This window comes from Anabrus simplex, chromosome 11 (assembly GCF_040414725.1).
Source record: "Anabrus simplex isolate iqAnaSimp1 chromosome 11, ASM4041472v1, whole genome shotgun sequence".
NCBI classification, from domain to species: Eukaryota; Metazoa; Arthropoda; class Insecta; order Orthoptera; family Tettigoniidae; genus Anabrus; species Anabrus simplex.
This window is the reverse complement of record NC_090275.1, coordinates 5,856,425-5,874,338: the sequence shown is the minus strand read 5'-3', so window position 1 is coordinate 5,874,338 and position 17,914 is coordinate 5,856,425. Positions and strand designations below refer to the sequence as shown.

Sequence of the window (17,914 nt, the reverse complement as noted above, 5' to 3'; positions counted from 1 at the left end):
TAAATCTGCAGTTTGTATGGAAACAAGTACACCAAGAGGCTTTTAAAAATATAAAAAAGTACTTTCATCTGCCACAGTTTTAGGATATTTCAACTCTAAGGATGAAACGGTAGTAATGGCAGATGCTGGCCCAAAAGGACTTGGTGCAGTGCTGATACAATGGAACAACGAAGGAATCCCACGCATAATTTGCTACGTTAGTTGCAACCTGTCAGACGTCGAACAAACGTACTCTCAGACAGAGAAAGAAGCACTTGGGATTGTCTGGGCATGTGAGCGTCGAAGGACTTTTCTGACAGGTAAGCAGTTTTGCCTGTATACGGACCATAAACTACTAGAGGCATTTTTTGGGCCCAGATCAAAACCCTGCACTAAAATTGAATGTTGGCTTCTGAGACTATCATTTGACTTCAAAGTTAAGTATGGAAAGAGGAAAATAACATGGCACATCCTTTATCACAGTTAAGTGAGAATTCTATCGATGAAGCCAAGAAGGATAATTATCTGATGCACTTGGCTACGTATTTGGCACCAGTTGCATTATCTTTGGAGGAAATAGATGAAGCTTCAAAAAATTGATCCCACTCTAAAAAACGTCCGGTCTTACAAACAGAGTGTTGGGATCATAATGATGTTAACCTCTTTCCATTTCGGACGATGTCGCAATTATGTGTCACGGACAACATATTACTGAAAGAAACCAAGTTGGTAAATCTAAAAGTTTACACACTGGGGTCCTTAGTTTGGCACATGTGGGTCATCCGGGAATTTTGGAAATGAAATAGACTCAGATCTAAAGTATGGTGGCTCTGAATGGACAAAGCAGTGGAACGGGCAGTGAGAACATGTCTGGGTTGTCAGATTACTAGGAAACCCGAGAAGCCTGAAAAAAATATTTCCGACAATAATTCCTAAAAAGCCTTGGGAACGAATAGCTGCCGACATTTTGGATCTTTTTCCTAATGGGGTACAACTATTGATCATAATAAGATTATTTTAGCCGTTTCATGGAAGCGACAAAACTAAGTAGTACCGACTCTACAAGCATAATAAAGGCCCTAGATGGTATTTTTGAGGTTCTCTCAACAGGTACCAGCACGAACTTCATTAGCGCACACGGAAAATTACCTGTGCGGAATTCATCACCACAGAGTTACCCCGTTACACCCACAGGCAAATGGCACAGTGGAAAGACTGAACCCAGGGTTAACTCAACGACTACAGATTGCCAATGCTATGAAATTAGATTGGAAGTTAGAAATAAACAAGTACCTACTGATTTACCGAAACCATGAGCACCAGAATATAGGGGTTAGTCCGACGAAGTTATCTTTTAACAGAAAATTGAAGGAGAAAATTCCCGGTCTGACCCCATAAAAAATTAAAAAACACTAGAAGAGGTGGTGGAACGAGACCTTATTCAAAAGTTTAAAAAGGGAGAATACGCGGACATTCGACATGGGGCTCGAGAAAGAAAATTATCAGAGGGTGACAAGGTTTTGATGCGTAATCCCAAAGTAATTTCAACCACATTTGGACTCACACCTTTAAAAGTCATCAAGGAGAATGACAATGCTGTGACAGTAGACTTCGGATGGTAGACAAATAACTTGCAACTTCACCTTCTCCTGGCCTTTTCAAGAGCTGTTGTCTGAGGACGAGTCAGAAAGTGTGGAAAAGCAACCAGAAGAAGAAAATCAACCAGAGAAGAAAGAAGAAGAAGGGAGCCAAAATCGGGACAGAGATGAAGTCAACGGAAAAGGAAATCCCTGGGATTTTTGTCAGACTACAGATTTTTTTTAAAAGGAGCGATGTACTTCTGTATGATCGATATGAAGTGGATCGATGTGTGTTGGACGATCAAGGCAGACAGAATTGTTGTGAATGTTTTGGATGTAATGGCGACGATCAATAAAAGGATTGTTTATTCCATTTAAATAGCTATTTATTCAGTAAAGGTATGATAAATAATTCATGTTAGAAATGTACAAATTGGGCAAGCCCCGCACCCCCATCCACCAGATGTGAACAAATTGTTATGTCCCTTTGATGTTCACCAATGATAGCTAGTGGCTTTACATAGCACCGATACAGATAGGCCTAGGTCTTGTGGCGACGATGGGATAGGAAAGGCCTAGGAGCTGGAAGGAAGCTACCGTGGCCTTAATTAAGGTTCAGCCCCAGCATTTGCCTGGTGTGAAAATGGGAAACCACAGAAAACCATTTTCAGGGCTGGCAACAGTGGGATTGGAACCCACTATCTCCCGGATGCAAACTCACAGCCGCGCACCCCTAACCGCATGGCCAACTCGCCCGGTCACCAAAGGTAAATATAACAAATTAGCAAAAAGGTTCCATAGGGAAGCAATCCATTGCATTAATTCAACATGATCTAAAAAGGTAAATGTTGCATCTGAACAAGCAATGTTATTGTGAATCGAGAAGGCAGTAAACTTGTCAGTTAAGTTTTAAAAACAAAGACGAATGATCCTTCGTTGTGCTATGTGACTGCTGTAAAAATTGGCTGAATCTCAAAATATGCGGTTGAGAATTTGGGGAAGGAGTGAAACGGGAAGTTTCATTGCTGTTCCAACATAACATGGTGACCCCGACATGATTTAATAACGCAGATACTGGTGAGCCTCAATCTAGTTTATATAGGTCTATTATTGTAACGGCAGAAATGGAGGCAGTATTTAAGAAATGTAAAGTGGTAAGAGCATGTTTTACTAAAACTTATTATAGTTCTACACAAGAAATAGATTCATATCTAGATGGGGTAGACTGTATGTTATATATAACGGCAATGGCACAAACTTCCGTAGAAAGGAGAATTTACTCATGACACATGACTGGAAGAAGATAATCAAAGAAACAACAGTTTTGAAAACTGAATACAGATTCAACCCACCCACTGCACTGGTGGGAACGAGTCTTTCAGATGGTCAAAAGGTTGCTGCGACGGGTACTGGTCATGTTTTTGTAAACCATGAAGAAATGCTAACAATTCTTATTGACTGTGAAGATGTTGTAAATTCCAAACCATTGACCTATACATCAGATGATTAAAATGACCTTGTGGCTCTGACACCTTCAATGTACATACAAGATATCAAAAGGGTGGGAGTGCCAGATCTCGATTCCATTGATAACATTAATTTATCAGAAAGGCTACAATACCAACAACGCTTGAGAGAAGAATTGAGGAAGAGATTGAAACTGGAGTATCTAGGTCAACTCGTTCACAAGAAAGGAGACATGAAGGGGAGGAGAGAAGAGATAAAGTGTGGAGATGTTGTGCTGATCGGCAATGACAACATGAAGAGAATGGACTGGCCCTTAGCGAGAGTGACAGAGGTGTTCCTCGGGAAGGACAATGTAGTACGAATAGTGAAGGTGAAAACCACTGCTGGAGAATTCAAACGGCCAATACAACACACATACGCATAGCAGCAAAAATGCGTACTGCACAAGCTTCGCCCATGGCAATGTTATTCCGGTTATTTTTGGGTACCCCTTCGTATTAGCATGTACGAGATTGTTATGACAGCACGGAAGATAGGCAGGAAAGTGAACATCCCAACACGTTTTCTTGAGTGAAAGAATTTAAACTGTGTTTGAAATTTTGTTTAACGTATCTTGTTACTGTGTAAATCAATTTGATTTGGCAGTGTAAAATCAAAGGTGGAAGGATGTTGCCTCTGGACAAGCAATGTTATTGTGAATCGAGAAGGAGAAAATCTTTAAATATACAGTTGAGAATATGGGGAAGGAGTGAAACGGATGTAACACAAAAATACTTCCTGCAAAGGAGCACTTACCTTAACGTTTTGCACTCCCATGTCGAGTGGGAGCAACAGTTAGTGGAAAGCATTGATGCTTTCAACATTAGGAAACAATCCAACCTCAGTTATTGAGAGAATGAAGCAAAACTGTTGAACAATTAGAGAAATTGGCTACACGTTAAAAATGGAAGCTCGGACTACTACACATCAAGCTATGCTTTTGTAGTGAAAAGCTTGAAATGGTGGCAGAAATTGTATTTCTGGCTATTGAAGTGGCAATAGTGACAGCTTTTTGCTCTACAAAGATAACAGCACTGCAAATCGAATGGACATTCATTCACACAAAACCTTCCGGGAAGAGGTGATCAATGAGTTGGTTGGCAAAGTACGCAACAAACTTCAAAAGCGAGGAAGACCATCTACTTCTGATGGTGAAGAACATTTTAATAGTTAACTGCACGTCATCAACAACCTAGCTGGAAAATAACAAAGACTGCTGCCTGTTCAAACACGACCAAGTAAGATGGTGGAAAGGAAACAGTTTACTACTGAAAACCGTGTTTGAGAAAACCCGGTCTCAACCCAGAAAAATGCTTTGAAAAGTACCACACGATGAAAAACTACAAGGATTAATGTATTTTGTGTTCTAACTACAAGTATATAACATGTAACAATTATATTTCGTGTAAGATAGTTTTCCTATGTTCACATCCCGCAGGTCTGGTCATAGTGCAGAAATAATTAGGACGGGAGCTGGAAGAACACGCTAAGGGTAATGGAGTTCAAAAGGTTAATTCTGTAAGAAATAAATAGAAAAAAAAAAAAAAAAATGTGTATGTATGTGTGTATATATACATATAGAACCGAAATTTGCGCACTCGGGCGTCGCAGCACGACTCCTCACAGGCCAGCAATAAAAAAATGTCTGTCACAAAAGTTCGTCCTGCGAGTATACCTGGCAGAAAAAGGATGTTCAAGAGTAACAACCTGGCAACACTGAAACCACATGTAGGGTAACTAACTCTCTCAGCACATATTAGTTGTGCTGTACAGTTAGTGCAGTGGATAGAGTTTTGGGTTAGCATGCAGGAGGTCGAGGGGTCGATCCTGGGTTGAGGCGTATGTTTCTTATTTCGTAAATGTAGTCCAGGTGGTATGGTATCTGGCATCTTAATCACCAAAAGCGAATAAATTCACATCCACGACGTGGAAAGGGCGTCTTTCAAAGCTGACCAATGAAAACGATTGTTCGTCCATTTCTAGGATCGTGGTATGTAAGTGTAAATGGTTCCTAGAGGACCCGCTGCAATCGCTGTTGACGATTAAGATGCCAGATACCATACCACCTGGAATACATTTATGAAATAAAAAACATACGCCTCAACCCAGGATCGACCTCCTGCATGCTAACCCAAAACTCTACCCACTGCACCAACTGTAGAGCACGACTAGTATGTGCCGACAGAAATAGTTACCCTACACGTGGTTTCAGTGTTGCCAGATTGCCACTCTTCAACGTCTTTTTCTGCCAGATATACTCGGAGGATGAACTTCTGCGAGACTTTTTTTATTGCTGGCATGTGAGGAGTTGCGCTGCGCTACCTGAGTGCGCGAATTTCGGTTCACCCTATATATAAAACATCAGTTTGGTGGGCAATCCAAACATATTTCTAAAAGAAATGGCTCTGCAACAGAGCAAATACTGTTGTCTCTTCCTAGCCAAAACAGTCCGAGATACAACACTAAGAATATACAATACATATCCTTGCCAGGAGTGAGTAATGGAAAGATCGTTTCAGTTTCTAAATCATTTTAGTGTTAAAATTGTTTTTTATGATGTTTTCTGGACACTTCTTTATTTGTGCTTTCTTTGTGTTTTATAATTATGCCATAGGCTATCAACTTTTGTAGACTTCATGTTAACAAAAATGAGGAAAGATTACAATAAACAATACCCTCTGCCGGATATGTGGTTTACGAGATTATGGGAGACAGGTATCATTATCTTGCCTAGGGTGGTCATTGGTTTCTTTCTGTCTTAAAAGACTTTCTTTAAAAAAAAAAAGTTGCTTTACATCGCACCGACACACTAGATAGGTCTCATGGCGACGACGGGGTAGGAAAGGAGTAGGAGTGGGAAGAAGCAGCCATGCCCTTAATTAAGCTACAGCCCCAGCATTTGCCTGGTGCGAAAATTGATTTTTCCTGCAGTGCTTCAAATAGTTCTAGTTATCTCAAATCTGAGGTTCCCTCACCTCCCATTAACTCCTCCCCCATATCAGAAGGTACATAGAACCTAACGAAGGTTTCCCAGCCAACTACCCTAACATTACTAAATTATTTCAAACGTCCTTCTTAAACTTCTTCCATGCTGTCATAACAATCTCACACATGCTAATACAAAGGGGTACCAAAAAATAACCGGAATACCATTGCCATGGGCGAAGCTTGTGCAGTACGCATTTTTGCTGCTATGCGTGTATAGCCAGTTCAGTGCCGCCTGTGTTGTCGAGCTGGCTTGTCCTGTTCATGTGCAGTGATTGTTTTTGCTAGCGCTGTTTTGTTCTTGTTTCATTTTTCATGATGGCAAGTTTAAGTGAACAACGTGCAGCTGTGAAATTTTGTTTTCTACTCTGTAAAAATGCTCCTGAAACTGCAATTTTGAAAACAGCTTACAAAGATAGGAAAAAACTTAAGTATGCAAGTAGTTTGCTCGGTTTTAAAATGGAGACAAGTTGATGATGAACCTCGTTCTGGACATCCATCAACTGCCCCAATCAACGAAAATGTTGAAAAAACCCGAGACCTTGTGCTCACAGACTGTCAGCAAACAATTGATCATGCATCAGAGATTAGTGGGTTATCATGGAGCATGGTTCAGCGAATTTTAACGGAAGACTTGGGAAACAGAAAATTTGAGAATGAAAAGGTTTGCCGATAAGTTTGTTCCTCAGGTTCTGACTGACAATCAAAAAGAACGTCGAGTTGAAACATGCTGTGTTTTGAAACAACAGCTTGAAACTGATCCAGATTTTCTGTCAAAGGACATTATTGGTGATGAGTCATGGTGCTATGGTTACGACCCAGAAATAAGGCAACAGTCAAGCCCATGGAGGACATAATTTTCACCACGTCCAAAAAAATTTAGTCAAGTCAAATCAAACGTCAAAACAAGGCTAATTTGCTTTTATGATGCCAAGTGCATAGTTCATTCAGAGTTTGTTCCCCCAGGTCAGATAGTCAAACCTTTTATTTGGAAGTTAATGAGAAAGTCTCTCATAGTGCACTGGCACTGCTGGTGGCTCCAAGTAGCCTACGCAGTGGCCTGCACGGTTACGGACATACGATGCGTGGTAGGTGTGCTATTTGCGCAACACTGTTAGTGAAAAATGACCTGATTTGTGGCATAAAGGAGGCTGGTTCTTCCACCACAACAACGCACCTGCACACACAGCCATCTCTGTTAGCCAGTTTTTGGCTAAAAATGGCATGGTTCCGCTCGGTACTCGCCTGACCTGGCTCCGTGCAACTTTTTCTTATTTCCACCCATGAAAAGGGGCATGAAAGGACACCGATTTGACAACAGTGAAAAGGTCAAGAAGAAAACGAGGGAGAAGCTGTCAGCCATTTCTAAAGATGACAACAAAAAAGTTCTGAACAGTGGAAGCACCAGTGGGACAAATGTATTAGTTGTAATGGAGAGTATTTTGAAGAGGATAAGGTTGTTTTGTAAAAAATTTGAAAACATATGACTTTTAAAAATAAATCTGTTTTTTTTTTTTGGTAATCCCTCTTACTTATTCCTTTGAGAGTGGTTGCACTATTCGTAACCACAAAATGAACAGGTTTTTTTTTTTTTTTTTTTTTTTACAATTTGCTTCATGTCGCACCGACACACATAGGTCTTGAAACAGATGCCGATTCCCATAGGGAACCTGAAATATTCGTCCTGAATGAGTAAATTTATAATAGGTACCAATATAGTTGGTCCATTATTGGATATTATAAATTTTCCAGCTAACTCATTCCTGGATGCCAGTTTCACCCCAGTGTGCTAATTTGGGCTCATCAATTGGAATCTCAAGATCTACATCATATGATAGCCAGGCAGACATCAATTTTTGAAAATGAGAAAGTCTCTCATAGTACATTGGCACTGCCGGAGGCTCCAAGTAGCCTATGCAGTGGCCTGCACCGTTATGCACTTGCCATGAGTCTTGCTATGTGCGCTATTTGCCAACCGAAAAGTCCAAATTAGCACACTGGGGTGGAACGCTGGCAATCAGGAATGAGTTAGCTGGAAAATGTATACTATCCAACAACAGACCAACAATACTGGTATTACAGATATGTCTTACAGCGACATTGGTGTAGAAAAGTCCTAGGAGTGAGAAGGAAGCAGCCGTGGCCTTAACGTACAACTCCAGCATTTTACTTGGTGAGAAAATGAGAAACTTGCTGACAAATATCATAACCAACCATATCCGTGCTAAGATCTGGTCAGCTAGCATATCAGCAAGGTTATTATCCTTTAAAAAAACATCAAACCAATAGTGCTTCTAATTTAAGAACGAGAAATAAATACCTCTATACACTTGCTGGAACACCATGAGGAGCTTCTGCATCTACCCTGCATATATCGGCACTGGAATTTGCATGTTCTTTGGCTCAGTATTGCTCTTGGATCAATAGTCCTCGAGTCGAGAATATTGACACAAACCGTAACCAACCACACTATGTGAATCATCTCTGGTGCAATAAAACTCCACTCTTCCCTGCTGTTTTTTGTTGCCGGTGCTGACATTTTACAATCTTGGTTTGTAACTTGATGTTTTATTCCACCTAATCAGTACATATATTTTATGGGGAATAAAACATCAAATTACAAACCAAGATTGTAAAAAGTGAGTAACATCCATCAATACAGGCAAAACATAAAAATAATTGCTTACACTGCCTGTGGTAAGTCATACTGAACCTCCCTAGATAAGATGGCTCAAAAATCTGGTTAGAGAATACAGAAAGATCTTGCTGAACAGAATTTTCTCTAGTACCAGTATTTCAAATCTATATCAACATCACTTCAAACAGCACATCAGCTTATAAATCAAGAATTATTATACTGCAGGGTCAGAGTGGCACGAGGCTCCGTGGGGATAGGTAGCATTATTTAACACCAGTCATCCTGAGATCAGCACCATTACAATACTAAAAAAACTTCAATGGAATTTTGATCTAGGAAAAGGGGCAAAAATAAAATTTTCCGCTAAAGACAATCTCTTTAAATTTTCAAATTCATTAAAAGTTTGTCAGTATTTTGGTATATTTCTCAACATTATCAGAAACATTAATACTGTGTACTGGTCTGCAAAGTGGTGTTAGATAGTGAGTACGAATAAGACTTTCAACTTCCCCCCAAAAATCACTACTCGATAACGCCCTAAGTAACCCGGCTCAGTTTCCCATGCTTCTTCCGAATGAGGAATAATATTAAAATTGTAAATAAAACTTGCAATCCCGTACTAGTAATAATCATTCAAAAATTAATGTCATATAGTGAATAATTGAACTTAAATACGACACGTATACCGTGTATGTAAATTAGCATCAACTGACGCCCTAATGCCTGTAACTTCCGTCAAGCTCAAAATGACTCCCGCCAGATCGATCGCAATATTCCGTACTTATCGAATTGCAACTTATTTAGAGAATTATTCAAGAAAAACTCTCCCCTTGTATATATCAGGGATCACTTAGATCATGCCAATTGCTACAGACACATTTTCCTCACTTAATGCATATAGAGACTGAAGGAAATTAACTTGTTTACTTTACAGCATCACGGTGTAACATGAGTGTGGCATTTTCAGAATCTATTAAATTAAATATTTCCTACATGTGCAGACGATATTGCTTCCAAATCTCAGGTTTCAAGGGACCCAACTGATTAATTCACATCTTAACGGTAAGAAACAACACTTAGAAAATTATTCTAGTCGGCACGTAGGTGTTCCCGCGCAAAATGCCAAATTTTGGCGTTAAAAGTAGGTGGAGTACATTTTCTATGAATAGTTTATTGCAATCACAAAACGAGCTTGCTACTCACCTGTATGCAGTGTCGATCAGGAAACAAGACTTCCAGTTATTAAGAAGAAGGCGGTTAACTTCATGCAGCTTACAATCCTACGAACACCAGACCCCTTCATTAACCGACTGAGCAGCTGTTGAATACCGAGCGAATACCCCTCCTGGCGCTGTTTACCCACGCGAGGAATTTCGCGGCATTTCCTACCAGAAGTGGTGTATTGGTGGTAGCACCGAAGACACCAGCCAATCAGAATACTGGATGGATCCGATGCATGAGAATTTCTACGTCCAGTTTAAAGTCTACAGATAATGCTTTTCTGTGATAAACTAAATAATTCGAAAGTTGTGATGGTCGTATGAAATTGATATAAAACACACTGATATGGAACTTGTTAATCACGCACATTTGATATCTATATGCACCTACGATAGAGTTCCGTCTTTTGTACGTTTCCGATATGAATCAGTATATTGTCATACAAACATATCGAGTTATTCCGTGAGCCGAATTGATCCGAAAGTGTCAGGTCGTATGCAAAGCTGAGAAAAAATGTATACAGTAGTAGCTGGCATGGAATATTTGACAGGATGATTAGGAAATGTTTGTTTTAAGTAGTGAATATACTTGACATTTAGAAATTGTTTGAGAAGACTTTGAAAGAAAATTGAGCTACGGTCTGACTGCTATATAAATTGGTAAGCACAGTAAATTAGCTATTGATGTTGGGTATTCCTTTGTTGACACGATTTTCTTCTAATCATGCTATGCACATCCAGATTTTTGCTCTGTCTTTACTCACAAATATATCAACAGTACTCTAATTTTATGCTGATAAAATATTTTGTTTGGCCTGCTTTTTTATGCTGCTGCTTGACTAATGGTCTAGCTTTTGTATAATTTTCTTTTGTTCGGGTAGGTTTAAATGTCCAGCTGTGTTCAGCATTTGATACAGAGAGGTAACTTTAAATCTCAAGTTTCGTATGTTTTTTACTTTCTAGCAGAAATTATACTGAATGCATGTTAAGAGAGAAAAGATCAGATGAGTAAATTCATACTGCAGTTTTTTTGTGATGTAGGCCTAAAGGTTAATAACCTCTCAACTAAATATTTTTGATTGTATTATTTCTGGTCTTTTATCGCTTAACTTTATATTTCAGTGATGCATTTCCTTGTTTTAGACTTCAGACGGTAAAATTGGTTGGTGATTCTATCATTAATTTTCTACATAGACCTACCAAAATATTCACATAAGGAGGTTATCGTATGCAGGATGATATGGGTATATTTATGTTACTGAGGTACTTAGTCAGATGATCTTGTGTATCGTGAATAATAAAAATAATACGTAATATTAAGGGCTTTATATTTCAGCGAATTTGAAGGGTAGGTTACTGTTTTTTTATAGGCCTGCCTTGCTAACACCTGTCACATTGTAAGGGGATCCTTCAAACAGAACATCTTACAGAATTGGAAGCTATTTCTTTTTGGTCACAGAAATGTGCGTTCCTCCAGTTTACTGCATATTGCCATTTATTGAAAGGTTTTGGGCTCTAGGTTTTTAATCTTGTGCGATGTAGGCCTAGAGCTGTCAAGAGATCCCTTTAATATCATTCACCACTGATCTGCATTTAGAGCTGTCGCTTAGGTGGCAGATTCCCTATCAGTTCACCTGATCTTTTCTAAATTCTTTCTAAGAAGTTGGAAATTTATTGAATATCTCCCATGGTAAGTAAATTATTCCAGGCCCTCATAATTTTTAAGAGTTGAAACTTTTCTACTGCTTATGAAACTGAAATGTCAACCAGTCATGAAACTTTTTAAACTCAAATAATGTACTGTGGTTGCGGTGCCAATTCTACAAGCAACACTGATTCCATGGTTTGTGAGCTGTGGCTTGCCACTTGCCCTTATTGTCTTGTGTAAGAACAGTTAATTGTATCTAGGTTCTGCCTAGTCAATACAATTCAGAATGTATTATTATTTAAACTATCATTTACTTATATACAAACAGAAGTACATGTTTCGAGAAAACAAATTCTCTTCTTCAACTTGTTAGTAAAATCACATGTATCAAAGACCTTATTTAAAATGAACTGTATGCTGACAGATTGCAGACAAAATGACAGTATAACAATATTAGAAAATTCATACATGAAAATCCTTTATAATCATTATAAAATATCAAAGCCATTTGTTATTAACAGCTCTGATCTAGTTATTTTATTATTATTATTATTATTATTATTATTATTAATTATATGCAGTCGTATCAGCACACACTTTATTAAAACATAACCAGTTTTCGGACACTAAGGTCCATCATCAGTGTTAAAATTTAAATTTAATTTCACATAAGTGTGTCGTCAAAATTGGTTAAAATGAGTATAAAATGTAGCCCTGTTGACATCAACTGTAAAAATAAGAAAAAGAAAAAACAAATGTAAAAGTATGAAAATAATACATATAAACTTACAATGTTGTTGTAAAAGGTATGGACATGCCATAGAAAGGGCTGGCTTTTCCTCATACTCAGGCTGTTGGTCGAGTACTGACAAATGTTCAGCTCTAAGTACGGAACCGTGCTGCAAGCACATGATGTTACGTCACCTCAAGGTTTCGTTGGAAGCACTTGATGTTACGTCAATTCAGGATTGTAAACAAAATGTTGCTTGCGACTGTTGCAAGGATATTTTAAAGTTGTGCCTGTCAGCGACTAGATGGAGGAAAAACAGCTCCGTTAGTATGGCCATGTCAGAAGATGTGACAGATACCATCTGCTTGAGAAAGTTCTTACTTTCAAAGAGAGGCAGAGGGTGTCCTAAGGCAACATGGAAATGAACTGCTGAGGAAGCTTTAAGGAGAAGTGATGAGCCGTTAGATCTAGTTCAGTAACGTCTGACCGAGCAAATGGTTGGGGTCACCTACCTATCAGCTTGCATTCAGGAGATAATGGGTGTGAACCCCACTGTCGGCAGCTCCGAACATGTTTTTCCATGATTCTCCCTTTTTCACACCAGGCAAATGCTGGGGCAGCACCTTAATTAAGGCCACAGTCGCTTCCTTACCCATTGACACATAAGACATACATGTCGGTGTGACAGAACAAATTGTAAATAAAAAGAAGAATAATAATTTAGGCACACATCGAACATTTATTGAAAGGCATAAAAGGGAGGGATTCGGTTGAATGGAAATGTAGTAAGCATTTTGATCTATGCTAGTGACTTTGTCTTAATGACTGACCATGGTGAAAGCCTGATATTTTGGAGTTTGGAAAGAAGTGCAGTGAGTATGATATGAAAATTAGCATTTCCAGGACTAAAGTGAATGTTGGTTCAGGAATACAAAACTGGATCAGGTTTATCATTTCAAATATTTAGGTTGTGTATTTACCCAGGACAATAGTAGGCCCATAGTAACTGAAATTGAATCAAGTGCAGTAAAGGTAATGCAGTGAGCTCATAGTTGTGATTAGCAGTACTCAGTAAGGAAGTCAGCTCTTGGACGAAACTATGTTTTCATCGGTCTGTTTTCAGTCCAAGATTGCTGCATTCGAGTGAAAGCTGAACGGGCTCAGAATATCTTGTTCATAAGTTGGATATAAAATAAAGTGGCATATGGCTTTTAGTGCCGGGAGTGTTCGAGGACGTGTTCGACTCGCCAGCTGCAGGTCTTTCGATTTGATGCCCTTAGGTGACCTGCGTGTCATGATCAGGATGAAATGATGATGAAGACGATGCACACACCCAGTCCCCATGCCAGAGAAATTAACCAATGGTGGTTAAAATTCCCGGCCCTTTCAGGAATCGAACCCGGGACCCCTGTGACCAACGGCCATTTAGCCATGGAGCTGGACAGTTGGAAATAATAGACATGAAGTAAGTGGGAATGATTATTAGTACAAGCTGGTGAGAACAATGGCAGGAGGGTATTTGAAATGAACAGATAAAGGGTAGGTTAGGAATAAACATAGACCAGGTTTGGTGGTGGGCCTATGTGAGGCAAATGGAGGGGCTTGAGTACATTGGTGAATAATAGGCTTGTGCATGGAGGGTAAGAGAAGTATAGGGAGAGGGTTAAGAGAGGATAATTAACTTGTCTGTAATTTCTTTTAAAACAGTAATGGCATTCTTGTTTCTTCCATCCTCCTGACATGACCATACCATTTCAGATTGTTTCTCTATATTCTGTTGTATAGTTTCACCATTCCCAGCCTGTCCTTTGTCTAGTGTTTATTCATTGTTTCCTTGTTTTTTGTAGCATGCTTTGCACAAAGTTCATTTCAATTCCCTGTATATTCCTTTCCTCTCTGGCAGTTTTAACCCATGTTTCTGCTCTGCATGTCAAAATACAGTAGATCTTTAACACCTCTTTTCATCGCTAGTTTGGGCTGGGAAGACTTAAGGGAGAAAGAAGACGAGCTGCTTGACTAAGTGGTATGTGATATAAATGTTGATTCCCATAGGGAAGGTGGAACCCCTAAATTCAATTTACCAATGTCATTCCAAGCAATCTCTCTACTGACAGCTCCGGACATACCACTTATAATACCAATATAAATGTTCCGTTATTGAACATTCTCATTCTAATGCTAAGTGTATGATTCATTGTGGGTGATTTCAACACCTACATACCGAGCTCGATAGCTGCAGTTGCTTAAGTGCGGCCAGTATCCAGTATTCGGGAGATAGTAGGTTCAACCCCACTGTCGGCAGCCCTGAAAATGGTTTTCCGTGGTTTCCTATTTTCACTCCAGGCAAATGCTGGGGCTGTACCTTAACTGCTACCTATTTTAGATATAATTTTTACTTTTAAGTGTGAACTTTCTTGTTACATGAGTTGTATCATTGTGTGTATATTGTATATATATTTGTCCCCTTGCTCGGTTTATGTGATAGGCTGATGATGACAGTGAAAATGTGTCGAAACCGGTACCACAATAAACATGTTGTAACATAATCCTGTGCAACAGAATTGTATTGAAAAGGTGGAACCCTTAAATTCAATTCACCTTTGTGATTCTCAGTTCAATACAGAACAACTACGAAGTTTTTAACTTTGAATGGAATGACATTAGTAAAGAAATAAGTTTGAGCAGTGTCTTTAAAAGTAGGATAATAATAATTTTGTGTGGCTATTACTAGCCAATTGCAGCCCTTGTAAGGCAGACCCTCCGATAAGGGTGGGCGGCATCTGCCATGTATAGGTAACTGCGTGGTATTGTGGTGGAGGATAGTGTTATGTGTGGTGTGTGAGTTGCAGGGATGTTGGGGACATCACAAACACCCAGCCCCTGGGCCACTGGAATTAACCAATTAAGGTTAAAATCCCCGACCCGGCCGGGAATCGAACCCGGGACCCTCTGAACCGAAGGCCAGTACGCTGACCATTCAGCCAACGAGTCGGACTAAAAGTAGGAAAGATCACAATGTGAAGATAAAGTTCGAATTCAAGAGGACAAATTGGGGCAAATATTTGTTTATAGGAAGGGAAGTTATTGATTGGAATAACTTACCAAGGGAGATGTTCAGTAAATTTCCAATTTCTTTGCAATCATTTAAGAGAAGGCTAGGAGAGCAACAGATAGGGAATCTGCCACCTGGGCAACTGCCCTAAATGTAGATCATTGTTGATTGATTGATTTGGTACCTGTTCATTCCATACTGGGCTTCTCATGCTCTGATAAAATTTCCCTGAATGTTGCAGACCATCTTGGTTATTGTTCCGTACTAGGACAGTACACTTCAGATTTTTGAAGCTGTCAACAACTTCTAATGGCTAATTATGAAATTTTTTCACTCCTCTTCGTTGGAACCACCATTGTTTTACTCTTATTCTTGTGTATTTTCATCCTCCACTCCTAATTAACTTCACTCGAGGTACTGGTATATAACCTGTTGTTAAATCTCACCCCAAATCACTGTATAATATGCAAATAACCTGTCATAACCTGTCTCTCATTTTTTCATGCTCTAGATATTTTTAAAAATCTTTCATGCTCGATGATGCCGAAATATAAATATTATATGCCAGAAAACTGAATCATAATGAGTCTCATTATAGTTCAAGTTTCATTATGATACAGGTTCTCCACCAATCAGAGTTCAGATTTTCATTATGGTACAACTGTTTGACCAATTAGGTAAGGATAGCATCGCACCTGCGCTCAATGCACTAGCTTCGCACTTGTTTCCAAAATAAATCATGTCGGACATTCATAACATCAATGTAACTTCTACTTCCAATATTTCGCAATCACACGGCACATTCCCACAAATTCACTTTACGAAATGTACAATAAACAATTTGTATTTGAAATAAAGCTAAGTTATGATAAACTTTTATCAAAGATTTGAAAACATGTGACATTGTCAAGGTCTCTGATCCTCTCACGGAAAATCAATAATCCAGCGCATGCGCTCTGCGCTGTGTTCAGTAAACTCAACTGTCAAGCGACGCCTCGGCAGAAATTTATGAATATTTTAAAAAATACATTTATAATTATCGTTGAGCATAAACAGTCGGATGCAACTTGCTTATAATGGTAATTAAGACAATCGTATGCAAATTATAAAACTCGCTTCGCTCACTTTATAAACATACTTGTGTCTTAATTATTGCCATTATAGGCTTGTTGCATAATGTACTATTTTCAATTTAATCTATTCCTATAATAAACAACAGCTGGGACAGCATTCTGCATTGATAATGTTGATAATATATCTCTTTCTGTTTACAGGTACCGGACTGGCAGCTCAAAGTCCAATGGAGCGTGTGTTCAAGGCTGTGCCAGCTGATTTGCGCATAAAGATGGAAGCCCTTGTCCAAGATTTAACCAACGCTTTAGAAGAGTCTTCTCGTGCAGCAACAGTACGTAGACGCTGGGGTTTACGACGTCGAGCTCACTCCACTGGAAACCTGAGTGAGTAACTTCGTTTAACCATTGAAATAATGTTAGTTCTAGGTGCCTTGTAGCTAAAGAGCTGAAAGTACTGAGGTTCGAAAGACATTTGTAGGTCACAGTAAGTAATAGATAGGAATGAACAATTAACAACTCTAGCAAATTACAGACAGTAAAATGAACAGGGACACTTAACAGAATAAACGCAATTAGATATCAGTGTGGGAAGAGTGAGCAACAGTAAGAGGATACAAGGACAAACATGAAAAGATTGAAGAACAAGAATAGTTTCCACATCTTCATATACTACTTCTTCTTTATCGTTTATGCCAACTGGTTCTGGGGCCTGTTACATGGTTTTGCTGTCTCCATATACTGTAGTTCTATATGAGGCCACATATGGATGGATATTCGCGCTCTTGTGGCCATTATGTAGTGTGTTGATCTAATGTTGCTTGGGTCGTCCCTTTGGTCTTCAACCATCGTCCTTTAGGTTATAGCCTTTGTTGACAGTAGTGGTGGCTCCTGTGTGGAAAACATGTCCAAACCATCAGAGATGGCTCTCGCACACTTTTTCATGGATTGGTGCAACGCCAAACCACTTCTTCATTCTGTCCTTCTTCTTCTTCATCCTCTTCTTCTTTTGAGACCACATTGGATCACTTTAATCAACCCCTTGGTTTGTCAATTTCTTGGTAGGAACTGTCCAAGTCTTGTGGTTCTGTCATTAGTAGGGCTCGGATTCGAGCATATTAGCATATTTTTTTCCTGAATAGTACACATTGAAAGAAGCCTTTCGGTGGTATTTTCATCTCTCTGGGAACAACAGAATTTAAATTTATTGAGCATATAAATGCATAAAACTGCGGTTTTCAGAATAGAAGCATATAAATGCATATTCTTGTGGTTTTCGTCTAAATAGTTTGTTTTTCTTCGAATTCCCCCCATCCCCCGCCCCCTGCCCGAATTCGGGCCCTGACCATCCTTAAGGTTCTAAAACAGAAATAATTATTGAAAAGCCTATCTGGTGCGAATAATAGAACCGCAGGTTTTTAACCTTTAGTGAGGTCATTCACACACCCTAATTGGCCTCTGCCGGATTAGAGTGCGACTCGTCAGATAAGCGATGGAAGCCCCAAG

At 39.2% G+C, this 17,914-nt stretch overlaps 2 protein-coding genes across 5 annotated transcripts in view; one reads left to right on the top strand and one right to left on the bottom strand.

The window, feature by feature from the left end:
• Positions 1-9,983, bottom strand: part of LOC136883327 (uncharacterized) — a 64,080-nt gene extending 54,097 nt beyond the window's left edge. For both annotated transcript variants that reach the window (XM_067155561.2, XM_067155562.2), the window contains exon 1: positions 9,892-9,983. The gene's annotated coding sequence lies outside the window, so the exon portion shown is untranslated. The remainder of the gene's footprint in view (positions 1-9,891) is intronic.
• A 429-nt stretch (positions 9,984-10,412) lies between these two features.
• The window catches only part of LOC136883185 (G patch domain-containing protein 2), a 171,372-nt gene continuing 163,870 nt past the window's right edge, over positions 10,413-17,914 (top strand). For all 3 annotated transcript variants that reach the window (XM_067155370.2, XM_067155368.2, XM_067155369.2), the window contains exons 1-2: positions 10,413-10,568; positions 16,613-16,795. In XM_067155370.2, the coding sequence (XP_067011471.2) occupies positions 16,639-16,795 (157 nt within the window). In that variant the 5' untranslated portion in view covers positions 10,413-10,568; positions 16,613-16,638. The remainder of the gene's footprint in view (positions 10,569-16,612; positions 16,796-17,914) is intronic.